The following is a 19,922-nucleotide window of genomic DNA, read 5'->3' on the forward strand; positions in this document are numbered from 1 at the left end:
GTTGGCCGAGACAGTACAAAACCATCTCCACAGGATCAATTAGGTATTACAACCATTACGAACAATAGTACAACCCTCCCCCCTTCCATCCCTCTCTGAGCAGCAGCATGGTGTGCAAATGAAGTGGACAAGGCACATCTGGATTAGAAACTGGATCAATGGAGGTTCACTAACAAATGCATGTTCATACAGCACCTGATGATCTTCAAAGAAGAGTGTGAATGTGAAGCCCCAAGGCACATCTCAGGCAGCACTTGGTCCCATCAGTTCAATCAATAAGGTGGGTCAGTCATACTCTGGTCAGTATCACGTATTGATGTCAGATTCTTCTCATTATTACTGAGGGTACTTTGAGGGTTTTCAGTCTCAGGGCAGGACCCACCAGCCTACTGACATGTCCTACAGTCAACATTTTGTCAATGAATTTATCTTCCAAGATGATAATACATGAGCAAACTTGGCTCACATCATGAATACCTTACTCCGGGAATCAGAAATAAACTGAATAGAATAACCTGCAGTGTCTGCCCACATAAACCTATTTGGGCATCCTTGAGACCGGTTGAAATTTGCAGCATGTCTCTGCAGTAATCATTTTCACACACTGCTTGACATTAGGAGGGCCTCTATCAAAGAATGGGGCAGGTGAGTGCCAATGCCTACATCATTAGATTAGATTAGATTAGATTAGATTAATACTAGTTCCATGGATCATGACTACGATATTTCGTAATGATGTGAAACGAGTCGAATTTTCTAATACATGACATAATTAGGTTAATTTAACAACATACTTAAGTTAATATAACAACTTTATTTTTTGTGTTTTTTGTTTTTCTTTATTTTTTATTTTTATTTTTTTATTTATTTTTTCTTTTTTTCTTAATTTATATCTAAAAATTCCTCTATGGAGTAGAAGGAGTTGTCATTCAGAAATTCTTTTAATTTCTTCTTAAATACTTGTTGGTTATCTGTCAGACTTTTGATACTATTTGGTAAGTGACCAAAGACTTTAGTGCCAGTATAATTCACCCCTTTCTGTGCCAAAGTTAGATTTAATCTTGAATAGTGAAGATCATCCTTTCTCCTAGTATTGTAGTTATGCACACTGCTATTACTTTTGAATTGGGTTTGGTTGTTAATAACAAATTTCATAAGAGAGTATATATACTGAGAAGCTACTGTGAATATCCCTAGATCCTTAAATAAATGTCTGCAGGATGATCTTGGGTGGACTCCAGCTATTATTCTGATTACACGCTTTTGTGCAATAAATACTTTATTCCTCAGTGATGAATTCCCCCAAAATATGATGCCATATGAAAGCAATGAGTGAAAATAGGCATAGTAAGCTAATTTACTAAGATGTTTATCACCAAAATTTGCAATGACCCTTATTGCATAAGTAGCTGAACTCAAACATTTCAGCAGATCATCAATGTGTTTCTTCCAATTTAATCTCTCATCAATGGACACACCTAAAAATTTGGAATATTCTACCTTAGCTATATGCTTCTGATTAAGGTCTATATTTATTAATGGTGTCATACCATTCCCTGTACAGAACTGTATGTACTGTGTCTTATCAAAATTCAGTGAGAGTCCGTTTACAAGGAACCACTTAGTAATTTTCTGAAAGACAGTATTGACAATTTCATCAGTTAATTCTTGTTTGTCAGGTGTGATTATCATCTCATGGACAGCATACCGAGGAGCATTCAAGCACGTTATCCCCAAGGGGTGGAACAACACAGGACTGAATGTAACCAGCAACAGGTTTTGCTTTCAAAGGTGTACTCTTTCAAGCAGATTGCCTCCATTTTTGTTACTGTTTTGTATGTGTTTTCCTGATCTCCTCAAATCTCAGCCCACAGAAATTCACAGATCTGTAGGTGGTACCTTTTAAGAACAATTTACTTTACTATATTTTTGTGATCAGTTTCCCATATTTGTGTGCGCTGTGATAACTGCTTTTAAATAAAACAATAAAGTTGAACCACTGACAATTTTTCCTTGATGTGGAGCTACAGTCATATAAAACATAAAGAAAGATATAACCACCATTAGACTGTATGATATGCTTTATTAGACAATCCAGATTTCAGCTTTAGGCCATTATCAAGAGTTTCGAAACCAAAAATCATTTGACTCGTGTTCATATAAGCCTGATGTCTCATAAGTAAAAGCGAGAATATTTTTATGACATGTTAACTGGCTGGTGATGTGCATGACTTATTAACATAATAAGGTTGTGAAATAAAATGGATGACCAAATCACAGATTTAGACTTCGTTTCACTGTGTCTCAACAGCACCTTATGTTTATGTTGGCTGCTGCTGAGACATAGCGAAATGAAGTCTAAACCTGTGACTTGGTCATTCATTTTATTTCACAGCCTTATCATGTTAAATTATGCATGTCACCAGCCAATTAACACATCACAAAAATGTTCTCACTTTTACTGATGAAACATCAGATTTATATAGACAAAGATATATATTTTAATGATGACTTGGGTTCCACATAAGTCAGATGATTTTTGACATTTGTAACACTTGATAATGGCCTACAGTTAAAACCTGAATCTGTAATAAAACATATCATACAATCAAATGGCAGTTATCTTTACATACGAAAATTGAGCGTGGCAGTGGCTCCATGAAGATATTATGATTTCGTGTCACAGGCAGTAAGGCTCTTGCTTGCAGTCTCAGCCAGCCGTCAGATGCCTGAACCCCAGTGACTTCAGTTGGCTATTGTGAGTTTAAGCTAGTGTTTAGTGGTGCCACAGTGAGATTGTATGTCTACAAGTTACATAGTGACAATTTTGACTGTAGCTACCACAAGCCTGTCAGGTGTGGTGGTAAAGTTCCACAGACTACTACTTTCAGGGTTAATCTGTTCTAACAACGATATAGATCTGTGTATCTGGCATCATTTGATGATTTGTGTGATACAGCTGATGTCTAGTGAGTGAAGGAAGTTCCCGCTGGTGTACCCACCAATGTGTGCACCGATTTGACATCACTTACAATCTGCAGCATGTCGGCCTTTGATGATTGGTACAGGTTTTGGAACTAATCTAAGTGTGTTGATAAAGTCACATTCATAAAGGTGAGCATCACGTGTTGGATGCATAAACATGTTTCTAATATAGCCAGATATAATCGTTTAAAATTTTTTTATTAAAATAAATGAAAATTCATCAGACATATTGTCATGATTTCTCTTGAAAGGGATTACAAGGCACTGTCATTTAATGTAAGCAGTGTACTGCACAATCACTAGCTATTACACTCCCTGTTGTATTAATAATGAAAACAAATGATTTCTAAAACAGTTCTGCATGCTGAGCTATCAGTTAGTTTCACTAGTTTTATTGTAAATGCTTTTAATGTTTCTGTTTCAGAGCTAGACTGGTTTTAATAAACTGATGTTTTAAGCTATTTGTTTAAAGGCTTATGGTTAGTCACATGCTGATTAGAGGAGATATATTAAAATGAAATCTCTGTTCTGCTTGGGTAATTACACTGTTTTCAACTGACTGATTTATTGTCAGGACTGTTCTGCTCCATGTTTTCTTACATTAATAGGTTGTATATTGTGACTATTTTACAGTTTATTTCTCTGTTTTAATTGTGGGTTGGTACCTTATTGCTCGCCCATAACTTCACTAGCAGCTTTCTAAAGTTTTTTTTAATCATAGAATGAAGGCTTTCATGACTTAATGGCATAACTGCTGGTAAGCCTTTCAGGATGTGAGGTCGTGGTCCAAGAAACTACTGTTCCTGGCGTTTCGTCCAGGACTGCGCTGGATGTCCTCAGAGGCACTCCTTCGCTGAGTCTTGCCGACTGACCGGTCATCAGACATCTGAGAGCGACATAAATACTGTAGGAAATGGGGAGTGGTCAAAGTAACACATGTGACGAGCAGAGATAATGCTTGTCAGAAATAAAATTTAACTATCGATTGTCATCTTGTCAAAGAGAAAACTGCCAAGCAGTTCTGCAGAGCTACTGTTTATATGTCACTAAGTTTCATTGCCTCCTGTTTCCTATTAAATTTTTTTTTTTTTTTTTTTTTTTTTTTTTTTTTTTTTTTTTTTTTTAAAAAAGCCAGTATATTACCATTACATCATTTGAGTAGGCCCAGCGGTCAATGGCTCATTGCTGTTCACAAGGAAATATTTGTTTATTTAAAACAATCAGGCATTGTCAGGAGGAATTATACGTGAAAAGAATGCAGAATAAACTCATTAGATCCAGAATGGCATACAAACCCAAAGACAGGCAGGTGACTTGGTGTCAACAGGCATAATGTGTAATAAGTGTTCACCTGCTACCTGGAGTAGCCATCTCATTCCTTTGTGCTCCATCACAGCATGACTTACCACTGTTTATAATTTGTAAATGAAAGAAGCTGCCACATTTTGCTATTACCAGTACTTATACTGACATGACTGATCTTCATGATGTAACAACCAGTCAATTGCTTCATGCCAAAAATTTGCCCCTTAAACCCATCATTAAGTAACTATCCTGACAGATGACCAATGGGAGAAATTTTCTGACTAGCTACAAATGGACCATGCCTATAAAATTCAGCAAACAGTACAGTTCACACACAATGAATGAAAATACACTATGTCAAAGGAACCCTATTTCATGCACTATGCTCAGATAGGTCATGTGTTACAGCACTACCACCAGAAGGAAGAGAGAGTAGTTTTATCAGACTCTTTTTATTTATTACAAAGATTCAATTTTGTTGCTCGTCTTCAGTTAAATCATCCAGAAATCCACTTAGCAGTTAGACAAGCCAGTAAAAATAACTGCCTTACCTGGCCTAGAGTGCATTCACATTCTCCTAAGAAATCATGTTCTCCAAGGTCGGGTGATTCTGTATCAATATCGTACACAGCGAATTTCAGCCACTGTTGTTCCTCAAATCTGTATGTCAAATGTACCTGTGATATGAAACAACAGTAGTAGTAACTTTCATACTATGAAGAAACCTTATGATGATTTTTGTTATGTTCATTTAATTATCATTCACAACAAAAACAAAATAAATTAAATAAATTGGAAGAAAATTCATTCTCTCTCATTAATGCTCCCAGTCTAAGCTCAGTTAATATCCCTATGTATGACACACGCATGGGACCACCACCACCATGCCAGTTCCATACCATCGGATATCACAGAAATTTAATGAAAATTAAATGTCAATAATAAAAGTACACTATTAATCTTGTTACTCATTATTTAATCATTACATTACTTGACAGTCTTTTGCTGTATTAACTACAAACGGGTGTGCAGAGGAGGTGAGATGGGAGGTAAAGGAGAGGGCGAGATTTTCAAAGTATTCTTCTTCAACTTTTGTAACAGATACATTCTCTATTGCACAATATCTTCTGTTATAATCACTGAATCACACACAGCAAACTCTCACATAGGTGACTTGATAATGACAATGTGTTCACATTTGAAATATAGGCGGTTCCTGAGGACATTATCTGGCTGAATTTCCATAAATTCCTTGAAGGTCTGATATGTTGCAAGAAGCTCAAGTTTCAAGAACCAGTGGCACACTTCCACAGCAATCAACATGAAATGTACTGCAGCAGATAAGGCTTAAGACTTACATCTGTAAGGGACAGGTTTTAAGTCCCAACCAAGGAATCCAGATTTAAATTTTTGTGGTTTTCATCTGTAGCTTAAGGTGAAAGCCACATTTATTCCTATGAAAAGTAAATTGTTGTTTGCCTTCCCCACCCTTGTCCAATCTCAGCTTAAGCTTTATTTCTAATGGTCTTGTTGTCGATGAGACATTTAAACCTTCCAGCTTCCTACCCGCAATTGCAACTGTGCAATTCTTTCTGCAGTCTGTTACTGCACTGATAGTCTGTCGATCTCTGTTGTACATTCATAAATTATTTGGCAGGCAGGTTGGGCAGCAATCTGCGATTATTTGCTGATGATGCCATGGTGTACAGTAAGGTGCTGAAATTGAGTGACTGTAGGAAGATGCAAGACGACATAGCTCTAAATGTGGAAAAATGTAAGATAATGCAGGTGAGTAGGAAGATCAAACCTGTAATGATCGGATACAGTATTACTGGTGCCCTGCTTGACAGTGTCAAGTCATTTAAATATCTGGGCATAACATTGCAAAGCAATATGAGGTAGAATGAGCATGTGAGAATTCTGGTACCGAAGGTGAATGGTCGACTTTGGTTTATTGGGAGAGTTTTAGGAAAGAGTGATTCACCTGTAAAGGAGACCACATATAGGACGATGGTGCGACCTATTTTTGAGTACTACCCGAGTGTTTGGGATACATACCAGGTCGGATTGAAGGAAGACATTGAAGCAATTCAGAGGCGGGCTGCTAGATTTGTTACCAGTAGGTTCGAACAACACGTAAGTGTTATGGAGGTGCTTTGGGATCTCAAATGGGAATCTCTGGAGGAAAACCGACATTCTTTTTGAGAACACTACTGAGAAAATTTACAGAACCGGCATTTGAAGCTTACTGCCGAACGATTCTACTACTGTCAAAATACATTGTGCGTAAGGACAACAAAGATAAGATATGAGAAATTAGGGTTCATACGGCAGTATATAGGCAGTCATTTTTCTCTTGTTCTATTTGCAAGTGGAACAGGAAAGGAAATGACAAGTAGTGGTACAAGGTACCCTCTGCCATGACCCATACAGTGGCTTGCAGAACATTGATGAAAATGTCCTGATAAAATGCCAGTATTGGTAACTATTTATTTATTCCATGTTTCCACACTGAACTGCGCTTTACATTATGTTCAAAATAAATACTACCTATCACTGGGGACGTGAAAAAGTTTGTGAAAATGATACGATGAAGAATAATGCAAAACTGGCAGTTTTTGCAAAATAATGAAAAATCAGTAATTTTTACATAATATCATAAAATTTTTTCTCATACAAAAGAATACTGTAAATCTGAGGACAAGTTTACCAACTGATGGTTATTGAATGTTTGAATTACATTTTACCTTTTTTCCCTAAAGGCTGGGGTTTATGTATAATCTTAAAATGGCATTTCATTTCCCACAACAAATCACGATGTGATGTCACAAATAATACCGAAATTGGAAAAAAGAAACACCCACCCAATTTGGCAATAAACGTACCAGATTTCACTACAAACACATGAAATTTATATTTGGGCATGGAGCAACTGATTGGCAAGAAATGACAACATTTAGGAGAAAAAAAAAAAAAAAAAAAAAAAAAAAAAAAAAAAAAAAAAAAAAAAAAAAAGAGAGAGAGAGAAGAGAGAGACCAAATCTGACAAAAAAAGAATAACACTGAATCTAGAATGGGGGGAGGGGAGGAGGAGGAAAGAAAGCAGCACTGCGTTTGGCAAAAATAATACCTAATTCGGTGAATAATTTTATCGAATTTGGCAAAAAATAACACTGAAAATGCCAAAGAATAAAATCATCAGAAAATAACTTTGAATTTGGTAATAAACAAATAAAAAAATAAAATTAAAAAAAATCAGAATTTGGCAAAGAACACTGAAATTGGCACAAAGTAACACCAAAATTGGCCATAAAACAAAATTACTTTTTCCGTCCCAACCTCTTAGTGAATGACTTTGTTTAACTACATCTGTAGACTGCGAGAGGTTCCTTGAAAATCAACCAACTTGGTGGCAATGAATGAACTTTCAAACAGACAGGTTCTCACTTCTTGTGCTCCACTGGTAAGCAGAAATGGTGAAGCTCTTGCACAGCCTCTTAGAAAGTAAAAGCAGATATGTTCTGAATAGTCGAAGGAACAAATGTAGCCATATGTGGACCAGAGGTGTGCAAATTTTCTTTCCAGTCTGTCTACCGCTACCTCTGCGGCAATGATTGAAGCAGCTCAACTTACTGCACCAGAGAAACAAGAGCACAAGGGTACTAGAGCCCAGTCATTGAAGTGAGCCAACTTGGGTTTCGATAAGCCTGGCAAGCTTCGAGAGACCTATTCAGCCTGCTTGCGCCTGGTAACTGGTTCTGCTGTCAATCAAACATGACTAGTCAGGTGCATATTTCGGTAGTTAGTTTCAATGCAACTCATTTATCATAATGAGGGAGCTGCAAAATGAACAAACCAAACTTAAAAGAGATTGAGGAGAAATTAAGAATTATCGAATATATACCATTCGTGCAAAAGAGTCAAAGCTCAGCAGAGGAAAAATTTTTGTGTGTTTATGAGGCAGTTTCAAATAAATTGGTAGGTGTCTCGTAATGCAAATTGTGTAAAATATTACTTAACACTCATTCAGAAAGCTTGACAATGTTATGATGCATCCGTAAATCTGACCAGCTGTTTCCTTACTCCATAAATATTTTGGAAGAGGACAAACACTTAGTGACTGACAAGTTTTTTGGGAATGTGTGCTAAGAACTTGAGGTTATCTAGCAGCATACAGGCTTTCTAAATTTAGGGCAAACATTTACTGAAATAGGAAAAAAAATAGGGTTGAGGGGGTATTAAAAACTACATTCCGGTGGTATGCAACATTGTGTGAAGAAAGCTCAGTATGAAAGAAAAGCTTGTTCTTTCAAATGAGTACTTATTAGATTAACATAATATGAAAAATGAACTTAATGTTCGTTAAAATGCACTTGGGGAATTTAGAATGAACTATTTTGGCCTCTTAGAATTAATTCAGTTTACCTACAAAACACATTCTAGAGAAAGTAATTAAAATTGGTATAACTGTGATCATATATGGCTTAAATAACACACTAAGGTTACAGAAACTATACTTCCAAAGCCTTACCTTAGATGACATTGTAGTATAATAGACACTGGATGTGCTTACTACAAAAACATGTATTTGAGGTGACCTGATGAAGATTCGAACTGAGAGTAGCCAATAATAGGTTTACTAGGTGAAAGGTTGTGAAGTTGCAGAGAAGGCCATTTTGATATAAATAAATAAGCCCAAAATACACTAGAAAGAAAAAAAGGACAAATAAAATCCACCATTTTCTGGCCTACAGTGACCCAAAATGAATATGTATGTATGTATTGAACTGTGGACCTAGAAACCACACAGCAATTGCTGACATAGTGTAACTGAGGTGGAATAAGGAGAACCAGCATGCACTTTCCGAGACAGATGGAAAAATGCCTACAAAACCATCCACAGGCTGGCTGGCACACCGGACCACGACAGTAATCCGCCAGGCAGATTCGTGCCTGGGATTGGCACATCTTCCCGCTCGAAAAGCAGTGCATTGGACCACATGGCTAGCCAGATGGACCAAAATGAATATAGTTATATTGGGCCTCATATGGTGATACAAAATTTACATCGCAACATATTCCCTACAGGAGTAAAAAAGGACTTTTCATTAACTTTGGAACGCTGCTTGTAACACTACACTGAAAGTGTACAGAATAAATTGCTATGTAGTGTGGTGCTGCAGGAGGATGGGCAGGCAAGCGAGATTCCATTAGCCTGCTTGGGTTGGACATAGCTTGGTTTGGATGGGAGTAAAGTAACCCGCCTGTTCTGCTGATAATGTGTTGCAGCTTGCCTGCCAAACAGGCAAGCATGGCAAGTTAAAAGCTAAATGCATACACCTCTGATGTGGATTCACAGGATCCTAATTTGAAGGTGGTCATCTCATACATGATATTTTGAGTGCAAGATCACATCTGTGATAAACTGATCATACAATTCAGCGGAGTTGATCGAGCAGGTCGAAACTTACCATAGAGTATGAACAATTTTAGTACAACAATTACATTGCAAAATATTCCCTACCGGAAATAATGGTCCAAAGTGAAATTACAAACTCAGTCATAAAAATATTTCCACTTAGTAGATAGCAACAGACAAATACCAGAAATAATAAATTCATCAGCTTTAAGAAACTAAGACTACATCACTTGGCCAAACAGTGGGACAGAAGATAAAAGAAAAAGCTAGTGAATCTCTCAGTTCAGTTTGTACAACTCAATTAGCTTCTAACATAAAGTTTCAATTAGAATTGATTTTCACAATTAACTAATACTATATATCATAAGGAAAGAAAGAAGATGAGTATGATGGTTAAAACAGTTGTAGTAAATAAAAGCAAAAAACTTACTCTTAAGAAGTTCACATCACAGTTATAGTTGCTTGAAGATATTCTTCACTACAGACTAAGTGTGGCATACAACTGTTGAGATTCATTGGTCTAAAACATGAACATTATAGTACCTTTCGTACAAAATCTGGGTTTAATGTATTCTTGACCATCTCAGTTCGTCCCACTTCAATCCAGTCTTGTGTCTCATACGTCTTCAGGTAAGTAACACACATTGGGTCCGATTTTGAGAATACATCGGTGTCCAAAAGGTCCCTAAATTGATAGAAATAAATTTAGTTACTGTTGAGTATCTATGGAAGTCTTATGTTTTGAATGTGGAAAAAAACCTGTAACATTTTGTGATTCTTCCCAAAAATGAACAAGGATCAAATAGGAACAAAACTTTGTTCACTATAACTAATGTGTAAGTGTACAAAAATCATGCAGTGGCTATGGTTTCGACTGCAAGCATATTAGCACATTCTTGTATATTATGTATGTATCGATACAGCACATAAACTGGCATTAAACTACATACACATTCTTAAGCAGGTCAGGGGCAAATGACATACTGGTGACAATACTGACACACATGGTGACAATACTGACACACAGTGAAACAAGGATAGCCACCTGAGAATGGGCATAATGGCCCATTAAATGTCATAACATTAAAATAAAGCTGGCTTAAGCTGCCAGAGGCTGTAAGTGTGTGTGTGTGTGTGTGTGTGTGTGTGTGTGTGTGTGTGTGTGTGTGTGTATGTTTTTTCATAAAAGCCTTGTTGGCTGAAAGATTATTTTGTGACAGTCTTTTTGCTGTGCCTATCTGCGACTCAGCATCTCTGCTATATGGTGAGTAGCAACTATCCTTTTCATAACATTGTTAGATTCCATCCTGAATTTTCAACTGTTTGCTTTTTTAAAAAGTATTTCTGGTTGGTTGTAGTCTCACCCAATAAATTTTAAGTAAATAAGTGAATAACAGCCATGGAATTTCACATCCAGCATACGTAAAATGTTTTTGGTTTGTTTCCTTACACCACTGCAGTGTTATTCAATTCATCCCGAAAGAGACCTTAAATATTATAGCTCTACAAAGACCTCCCTATGATAACGTAAATTTTTTCTGTGAAATTCTTAATGAGCTGCTTGTTGCCACAAACATTAACACTGCACTATACATGGCCGTACTAACTGGATATACAAACATGAACTTGCTGTCTACAGACTTTTAAAAAAAAAAAAAATAAAATAAAATAAAAAAGCTAATGCTAAAATTATATCAGTATAAATTTCCTGATAAATGAGCCCACTAAAGAGGTCAATAGCAGCAAATCATAGGCTGATAAATTATAACTAACGTGTCTCATGTTACATACAACGCATTGCCATATCTGACCAGTAAGCTGTCCAGGTACTGACAAAAGCTGAAAATCATTATGTGACTAGGAGGGAAAAAATACAAAGAAGTAACTGAATAAATCACGAAGTGAAAACAGCAACAGAAAGACTTAACACTTTTCAGTGTGCAATGCTACAGGATTGCAAAAATCACAGACTAAAGGCAGAATCTAAGAACTACCAAGATTATTGTAATAACCTACTATTAAACACCACAAGTAAATATGTAGCCACAATGTTATGAGACTCAAGTAACATAGTATAACTGTTTGGAAAGTTGTAAACATCTTTAAGGATTGTAAGGAAAATTTAGTTAGTGACCTTACCATCAACCATGTAGGGAATATCATCGAATTCCAACATTAGAGTACAAATGTTTTTGATGAGTGCTATTCATCCACTGGATACCCCATCAATGACATTTTCTAACATCTCCAGTACAGAAATAAAGACATTTCAGTTAAACAAAGCATGTATCTGGCCTCAGTTAACAGTAAGGAGATAAATACAAAATTAGGTCACAAAAAATTCAAAATCTGCAGGCTATGATAGGTTGCCTACCTGTTCATTAAAAAAGTACATAGATAACATGTTCGATCCCATGGCCACAGCAATAATGAAGTAATTGTTCAAGTACAAAAACATTCCTTATTATATGCAGTCTACTATTTAACAATCCAGATGGTTTTTGAAAAACAAGTCAACTTCATGTATATATATACACAAGTAGTGTCTGTTCTACCAGAGATGTCGAACACCATTCGTTATGACATGGCTGGTGTATATTTACATCTACATCGATACTCTGAAAATCACACTTAAGTACCTTGAAGAGGGTTCATTGAACCACATTCAAAATAACTGTCTATTATTCCACTCTTGAAAAGTGTGCAGAAAAAACAAACACTGCTGTATACAAAATACAGGAATGCGAAAGAAAGAGAAAAAGGGTGGGGTGAGGGGTGAATTACAGACTTCCAGCTGCACAGAGCATCATGGAAATGCAGCCATAGCACAGTTAATAAATGATACAACAACTGCTGTAGAGAACAAGGAATAAGTTACTTAAGTGTTCCTTGTTTTTAAAATAGTATTTGTGTGTGTTAACATCACCATATTACTCGAAAAGCTATGGAACCTGGGAATTACAGGAACTGGCTATGACTTGATAAAACTGTGTATGAGCAACAGTAAACAATTTGTGCTGCTTAAACCAGTGGGTCTTTCACATTCAAAAATACTAAAATCAAATATCAAGTGGCTCATGGTTCCACACTGTTACCACTTCTCTTCTTGACTTATATTAATGATATAAAGTACTGTTCTCCTAATTCTATAAAAAGTATATATACTGCATGTAGACAAAGCATCAAATGTGTTGTGTGCGAACACAAAGCATTGGACAGCAGAACACTGTTACAAATGAAATAGTCCAGTATTTCAATGAAAAATATCTAACTACATTTGGTATGAAATTATCCACAGGGTATGACATCACAACAAAGCAAAACTGGACAAAATTCATGAGAATCACAACCCAGACCAATCTCAAGTGGCACATGGCAACAGATCACTTAGCCTGTAATCTATCCAAAAACATATTTGCCATAAACATATAAACATCATTAGCAAACATTGTAAAGATATGTATGTGTTGAAAAGTGCATATAATTGAACATCATTCTTATCGAATCTGAACTATGCAGAAGTGTGGTGTGCAACAGCACAAATCAGCCTAAATACATTACCGACACTCCAGAAAATAACTTTCAGAATTATTTACAGTGCCAAACCCAGCAAACTGTGTCAATAGCTGTTTCCAAAATTAGGTGTTCCTGTGAAAACAATGAATCCAAACTTAAACTGTGAGTCGCATAATACTAGACGAAAATTAAAATACCATGCAAATAGCCACAGAACAGCAATGTATGAAAAAATGCAGTTCTTGAAGGGGTGCAGGTAGCCAGTGCCCTTTCTGAGAATCTCACTGTCTTTCCAGTTGACAAATTAAAAGACCAACTTAAAAGAATTTTAACAGAAAATCCATTTTATTCTCTACATGCATTCTTTTTCTTAACAAAAAATAAATAGACATGTTCTGTTTTGCAAGTTTTACAGGCTCACAGTATCTGGTGATTCAAAATCAATCTAATGATAATTTTTGAAAAAATTATAATAGTGTTGCTTATGTATTAGCAAATTTGAAATGTATTAAAATGTAAAATTTATTGTTAAACTCAAAACTTCAGTTTCTAAACTGTAAACTTCAATATCATTACCTAAGGTATTCAGAAGAATAATGTGTATGATGTCCTGAACTCCCCAGGGGACATTACCCTGGCGAAGCACTGTCCATGTGGGTGGAGAAGAGGCTTGTGTACCTGTGTGAAGCTGAGGGCTATGCTGCAGGTAGAGGACCTACTGCCGAAAAGGCCTTAGCTGACAGATCAGACTAAGAGTGTCCCACAACACCCTGTCTTCCTTACCCACTCCTAGTCCTTACCCAGTTCCCTTCCCCAACCCAAGGTGTGATGCGATCCGTGCCAAGGAGTGCGTGGCGCATGGGAAGATGTGTTGCAAATGGAGCCTCAGGGATACCGGGCAACCTCCTTGAGCCCAAGACCACCAAGAAGAAAACTGTCTCAGGTTGAAGGGAATACGCAGACATCTACAACGTCAAAGACAGGTAACAAGAGGATAAGGGAGGAATCCAAGACTCCCTCCTCTCAGGATAAGTGAGCCCAGAAAAAAGCCGAGGCAAGAAATAGGGAAACAGACCTATAGCACTGCAGTCTCGGTTTTTAAGATGGCAGTTATCCAAGAAGGCTATCCACTGGTAGGCATCACCTCGAAGCAGGAGGAACTTGTACAGATGGCCCTCTTTGAAAAGATTTGGGGGGGGGGGGGGGGGGGGAGGGGGGGGGGGGGACACTGATCCAGGACCCAATTTCAGGAGGGTCTATCTAGATTGCGATGTCCACAGCGGAATGGCTCAAGGACAAGGTGCCCATGATACCCCCCCGTGAGAGGATGCGAAGCTACTGGTCAAGACGGCAGCTGAGCTTCTTAAGGCTGCAAAGGTATCAACATGGGTACCAAAAATCCTTAAGGATATCTCTCCAAAGACTCTATTCGAGAAAATAGAGGTCCAGAACCTGAAAGTCTCGATAGAGGATTGGAGAGTAATTAACCAAAAGGCTGAACCAGAAAAACGAACCCTCATGGTGGAGGTTGGAGAGAAGTCCCTGAAGGCGATGCGAGAGCAAGACCTGAAATTGTTTTTAGGGCTCTCGCAGATTGCCATCAGGGTAATCAAAGACCTTAAAGGCAATTATGGCAGCAAGACAGAGACTTGAGATGCTGCAGATTAATCTGCAACACATAAAGGGGTCACTGCTGACCTGAATCGTCGCCTGGGGAGACAAGAAGTGGACTTGGCCCTGCTAGAAGATCCCTACTTTATAAAGGGGGTGTATCAGGCCTTGGTGGCACTGGAGATAAGCTAATTTATGCTCGAAATCTAAGAAATTCCAGAACATGCATCTATGTGAGGAATGGAATTTCTTTCATTCCAATGATGAATTTCTGTTCCACAGACCTGGTGACCATCAGGATGCAGCAACATGAGGAAGGTGTCATGAGGGAAATTGTTTTGGTCTCAGCATACCTTTCTTATGAAGACAGCTCTCCTCCTCCTTTGGAGGTGAGGAGACTGACAGAAGCTTGCCATCGGCAAGGTGACCAACTGTTGGTTGGATGTGATGCCAATGCTCAGAACCTAGTGTGGGGCAGCAAGGACACCAACAATAGAGGTGAGTGCCTTCTTGAATTTCTCTTGTCTAACAACTTGGAGGCCCTGAACCGGGGCGACAAACCAACATTGAGGAATAGCAGAAGGGAAAAAGTAATTGACATAATCTTTGGTTCCATGATGATGGGCAGCTATGTCAAACAATGGCATGTGAATTAGAGCCATCCTCATCAGACCACATGTATATTAAATTCAAGGTTGAAATGGGAATCAGACTGACCACTGTCTATAGGAATCCTAGGAAAACAGGCTGGGAGCCATATAGGAGGGACCTTGACTTAAGCTTATCAGAAATTAATACCTCGATAAGGAATCCCGTAGGGTTTGAGGAAGTAGCAGAGGCTGTAACCTCTGTCATAGTGACCTCATACCAGGACAACTGCTGAATAACCAAGAAGTGCACAAATAAGAGTGTGCCTTGGTGGAATAAAAACTTGGAAATGCAAAGAAAACATATATATGAAGACTGTTTAACCTTGTGAGATGTAAAGGACAATGGGCAAAATATTGAGGCCCTTGTCAACAACAATGTTGCAATTACACAAGCAAAGGAGGCATCTTGGAAGGCATTCTGTGAGGAAGTGGAGAGCATGGCTGCTCAAGCCAGACTTCACAAAAGCCTCACTAGAATACCAACTAATCCAGGCGGTATGTTGAGGAAGGAGGATGGGGGATGGGGGATATACAAAGACAGCACATGAGACGCTGGAACTGCTCCTCAAAAATCACTTTCCTAAATACGTTGGTAGATAACATAGACCAGAATTTGAACCCTGAGAGATAATGGTTCTCAGGCGCTCAAAGAGAGGACTGGGAATCGACCAAGGAGTGTGTCAACTTCAGTAAAACCCAATGGCCGGTGGGAACATTCCAACTGTTCAAGTCACCTGCCCCAGATGGTATCTTTCCAACTCTCCTGCAACAGGTCAGGGTTAGCCTAACAGCAGGAATAATTCCCAATGCCCAGAGGGCAGTGAAGGTTGTCTTTATTCCAAAGCCAAGGAGAGTTGATCATACCAAGGCCAAGGATACGAGACCAATCAGTCTGTCCTCCATCATTCTTAAAACATTGGAAAAACTGGTTAATGTACATGTTGGGGAGAAGGGGCTAACTAGGGCTCCTCTACATTCAAACCAACATGCATATCAACCAGGTAAATCATATGAGACAGCTCTCCATCAACTCATTGGGAGTGTGGAGAAAACACTTCACTTTCAAGAAATAGCCCCCTGCATGTTCCTGGACATTGAGGGGGCTTTTAGTAACACAACCTTCGATTCCATGGTTAGGGTAGCAGAGGTGCAATACCTAGTGGATTGACTAGGGCCATGCTTAGTGGAAGGAAGGTAGAGGCCACCATGATGAATGAAAAGATGGTAATTAACACCACTAGAGGTTGTCCACAAGGGGGAGTTTTGTCCCCTCTATTGTGGAACCTAGTGGTGAACGAACCCATTGAGGAACTAAATTCCACACAATGCTTTTGAGAAGGATACACAGATGACCTTGTCATAGTAGTACTTGGCAAATTTACTGACACAGTTAGGAACATGGCATAAGGTGCACCGGACATTGGGCAAGACTGGTGCATTAAACAGGATCTAAGCGTTAATCCTAATAAGACTGTTGTAGTACCATTCAAGAAAAAGCATATCCAACACTCAAGTTGGAATCTAAAGCTTTTCAATGAAACTCTACCTGTGAAGGGGATAGTGAAATATCTAAGGGTAACCGTAGATGAGAAACTAACATGGACCCCTCACATTAAGAGCATCTGCTCCAAGGTGAAAGGTACTCTAGAGTTCCAGAAGGGCTTGTGGCAAAAACTGAGGCCTGGATATACACTATGGTGGTTAGACCTAGGATCTCCTACGGGGCCGCAGTGTGGTGGAAGAAGGTAGAACAGCAGGTTGCAGCTAAGGAGCTTGCTAAGGTACCGAAACTGACCTGCTTAACCACAACAGGTGGAATTATCAGCACACCAACCACTGGGATGGAAGCCCTGCTGGACGTGCCTCCACTACACCTTTGGGTCAAGATGAAGGCAGCAGCTGGTGCATGCAGACTCAAAACTGGTAAAAACTGGATCTCATTGGGATATCCAGAATCACTCACTAAAACAGAGAGTGAGGTAAAGATAAGAATGGATGGGGAAATGCCGGCTGATTATATAACAACTCCCAATTGCTTCGACAAGCAATATAATAATTGGAAGCAGGGAGCAGTGGGAATAAAACAGTTCAACACTGTACGGGGGGCATAGTCTGGTTCACTGATGGGTCAACATCAGACCAAGGCACTGGGGCCGGGGTATATGGGGTTCAGCCAAGACTTGAGGGCATCATCTCTCTAGGGAAACTGGCCTCGGTATTGCAAGCTGAAATTACTGCAATCAGGGCATGTGCAGAGGAGAATATGCATAGGTCCTACAAGGACCGTAGCATCTACATCTACTCAGATAGCCAGACGGCTCCTGCAACAAGATCTAAGATTGTTGCATAATGTACAGGGCTCTGGTGGAGCTAGGGTGAAGCAATAGGGTAAACCCACTGTGGGTCCCTGGCCACTCAGGGATCGGTGGCAATGAACAAACCAACAGATTGGCCAGGAGGGGGCAAAGAATCCGTTCATTGGACCGGAACCTGTCCTGACAATCACCAAGGCTATGATCAAATTAGAACTATGGAACTGGCTTAGAAGACAACACTAAGAACACTGGACAAAGGTTTATAAATAAAAACATGGTAAGGTAATAGTGCTAAAGTCATGTTTTAAAAGAAACACTGTAATTCTGGGCTTGAACAGGAAAGAGATTAAACTCATGGTTGGACTGATGACCAGCCATGGGAATTTCAAAAAAACACCTACATACAATGGGTATAACGGAAGAAGACCACAATGTAGGATGAGAGTGAAGAAATTGCATCACACCTAAACTTCGAATACACAGCATTGGAGAACAAGACACACAGAATTTTCAGGACAACTAGACCTGAAGAAATTGTGTCCAACAAAGAACTGGTAAAAGGACTCCTTGCACTATTTAAGGGCACTGGTTGGCTTCACTAGATATACAGGAAGCGATACTGCACAATAAACTCGGTTTCAGTGCAGTTAGTGGCGGGCTGGACCAAAGCTGTTTTAGCTTCCTTGGGAAAATCAAATCAAATCAATCATGTCTTGAACCTGCATTATTGTAGGGACTGTATTGATCACTTGAAATTGATTGGTAGGGTGGATGGTTTGGGGTATAAAGGGACCAAACTACAGGGTCATCAGTCCCTTTTTCCTGATGCAAGTAAGGTTCAAGGTACAAAAACACCCAACACCACACCTAAAAAGAAAATGAATGGGATGAACAAAAAATGGGGAAAACATACACCACAAGTAAAAGTAGAAGAAGGAATTAAAACCATGGAGCAGATGGTCTGGGCTGGCTGATCACAACAACAAAAGAGGATGAGCCAGCCACTCCGCAGCACACTAAAATGTCCACCCCCAAAAACACAAGGCAAGATGAACACATGTAGGGAAAAGATGACTACCAAGACAAACAAATGCAAAGAAAGTGTGACAGAAATAAAATGGAGGGAGGGTGGTGACCTCAGAGAGAAGGCTAAATGCACACCCTTTGATGTACGATAAAAACCCCCCTCACAAATAAAACGTAAAACTAAATCTGCTGTTGAGGCACTGTCACCCAACACTGAACGTAGGGTGCTGGGAAGGTTAAAAGTCCACCACAGAGCAGCTAAAAGTGGGCAGTCCAGCAAGATGTGGATGACAGTCATATGTGAGCCACAGTGACACTGAGGTAGGTCCTTGTGATGGAGGAGGTAGCCATTTGTTAGCCACGTATGGCCAATGTGGAGCCGGCAGAGAACCACAGAGTCCCTGCGAGATGTCCATGGAGGTCTTCCACGTGTTCATAATCTCCTTAAGGGCACACAGTTTGTTGTGCATACTGAGATCATGCCAGTCTGTCTCCCAAAGCTGAAAAATCTTGCGGCATAATAATGACCGCAGGTCATTTACAGGGATGCCAATCTCGAGAAGAGGTTTCCATGTAGCCTGTTTGGCCAGCCTGTCAGCAAGTTCATTTCCTGGGATTCTGATGTAGCCTGGGGTCCACACAAACACGACGGAACAACTGGACCATTCCAGAGCATATGTAGACTCTTGGATGGTCGCTACCAAAGGATGGCGCGGGTAGCACTGGTCGATAGCTTTTGGCTGCTTAAGAATTCAGTACAGAGGAGAAATGACTCACCAGGGCATGAGCAGATGCACTCAAGAACACGAGAAACGGCCGCCAGCTCTGCAGTGAAGACACTGCAGCCATCTGGCAAAGAGTGCTGTTCAATATGTCCTCCACGAACATATGCGAAGCCAACGTGACCATCAGCCATTGAGCCATCAGTGTAAACCACTTTATGGTCCCAGTACATGTCAAGAATCAAGAGGAAGTGACAATGGAGAGCCACGGGGTTAACTGAGTCCTTAGGACAATGTGAAAGGTCCAGGCAAAGCTTCGCCCTAGGTCCTAGGTGTACACCATGGCGGTGTACGTGAATGGAACTCGAGTACA

The 19,922-nt window shown here is 39.3% G+C and overlaps 1 protein-coding gene across 1 annotated transcript in view; it reads right to left on the reverse strand.

Annotated features, from left to right (window-relative positions):
* LOC124605795 (copine-8-like) overlaps positions 1-19,922 on the reverse strand; it is a 204,133-nt gene that overhangs the window by 141,075 nt on the left and 43,136 nt on the right. Inside the window, exons 3-4 of the mRNA XM_047137687.1 lie at positions 10,253-10,394; positions 4,842-4,967 (exon numbers count right to left, since the gene is read on the reverse strand). Of these exons, the coding sequence (XP_046993643.1) occupies positions 4,842-4,967; positions 10,253-10,394 (268 nt within the window). The remainder of the gene's footprint in view (positions 1-4,841; positions 4,968-10,252; positions 10,395-19,922) is intronic.

Source organism: Schistocerca americana, chromosome 3 (assembly GCF_021461395.2).
Source record: "Schistocerca americana isolate TAMUIC-IGC-003095 chromosome 3, iqSchAmer2.1, whole genome shotgun sequence".
Lineage (NCBI taxonomy): Eukaryota > Metazoa > Arthropoda > Insecta > Orthoptera > Acrididae > Schistocerca > Schistocerca americana.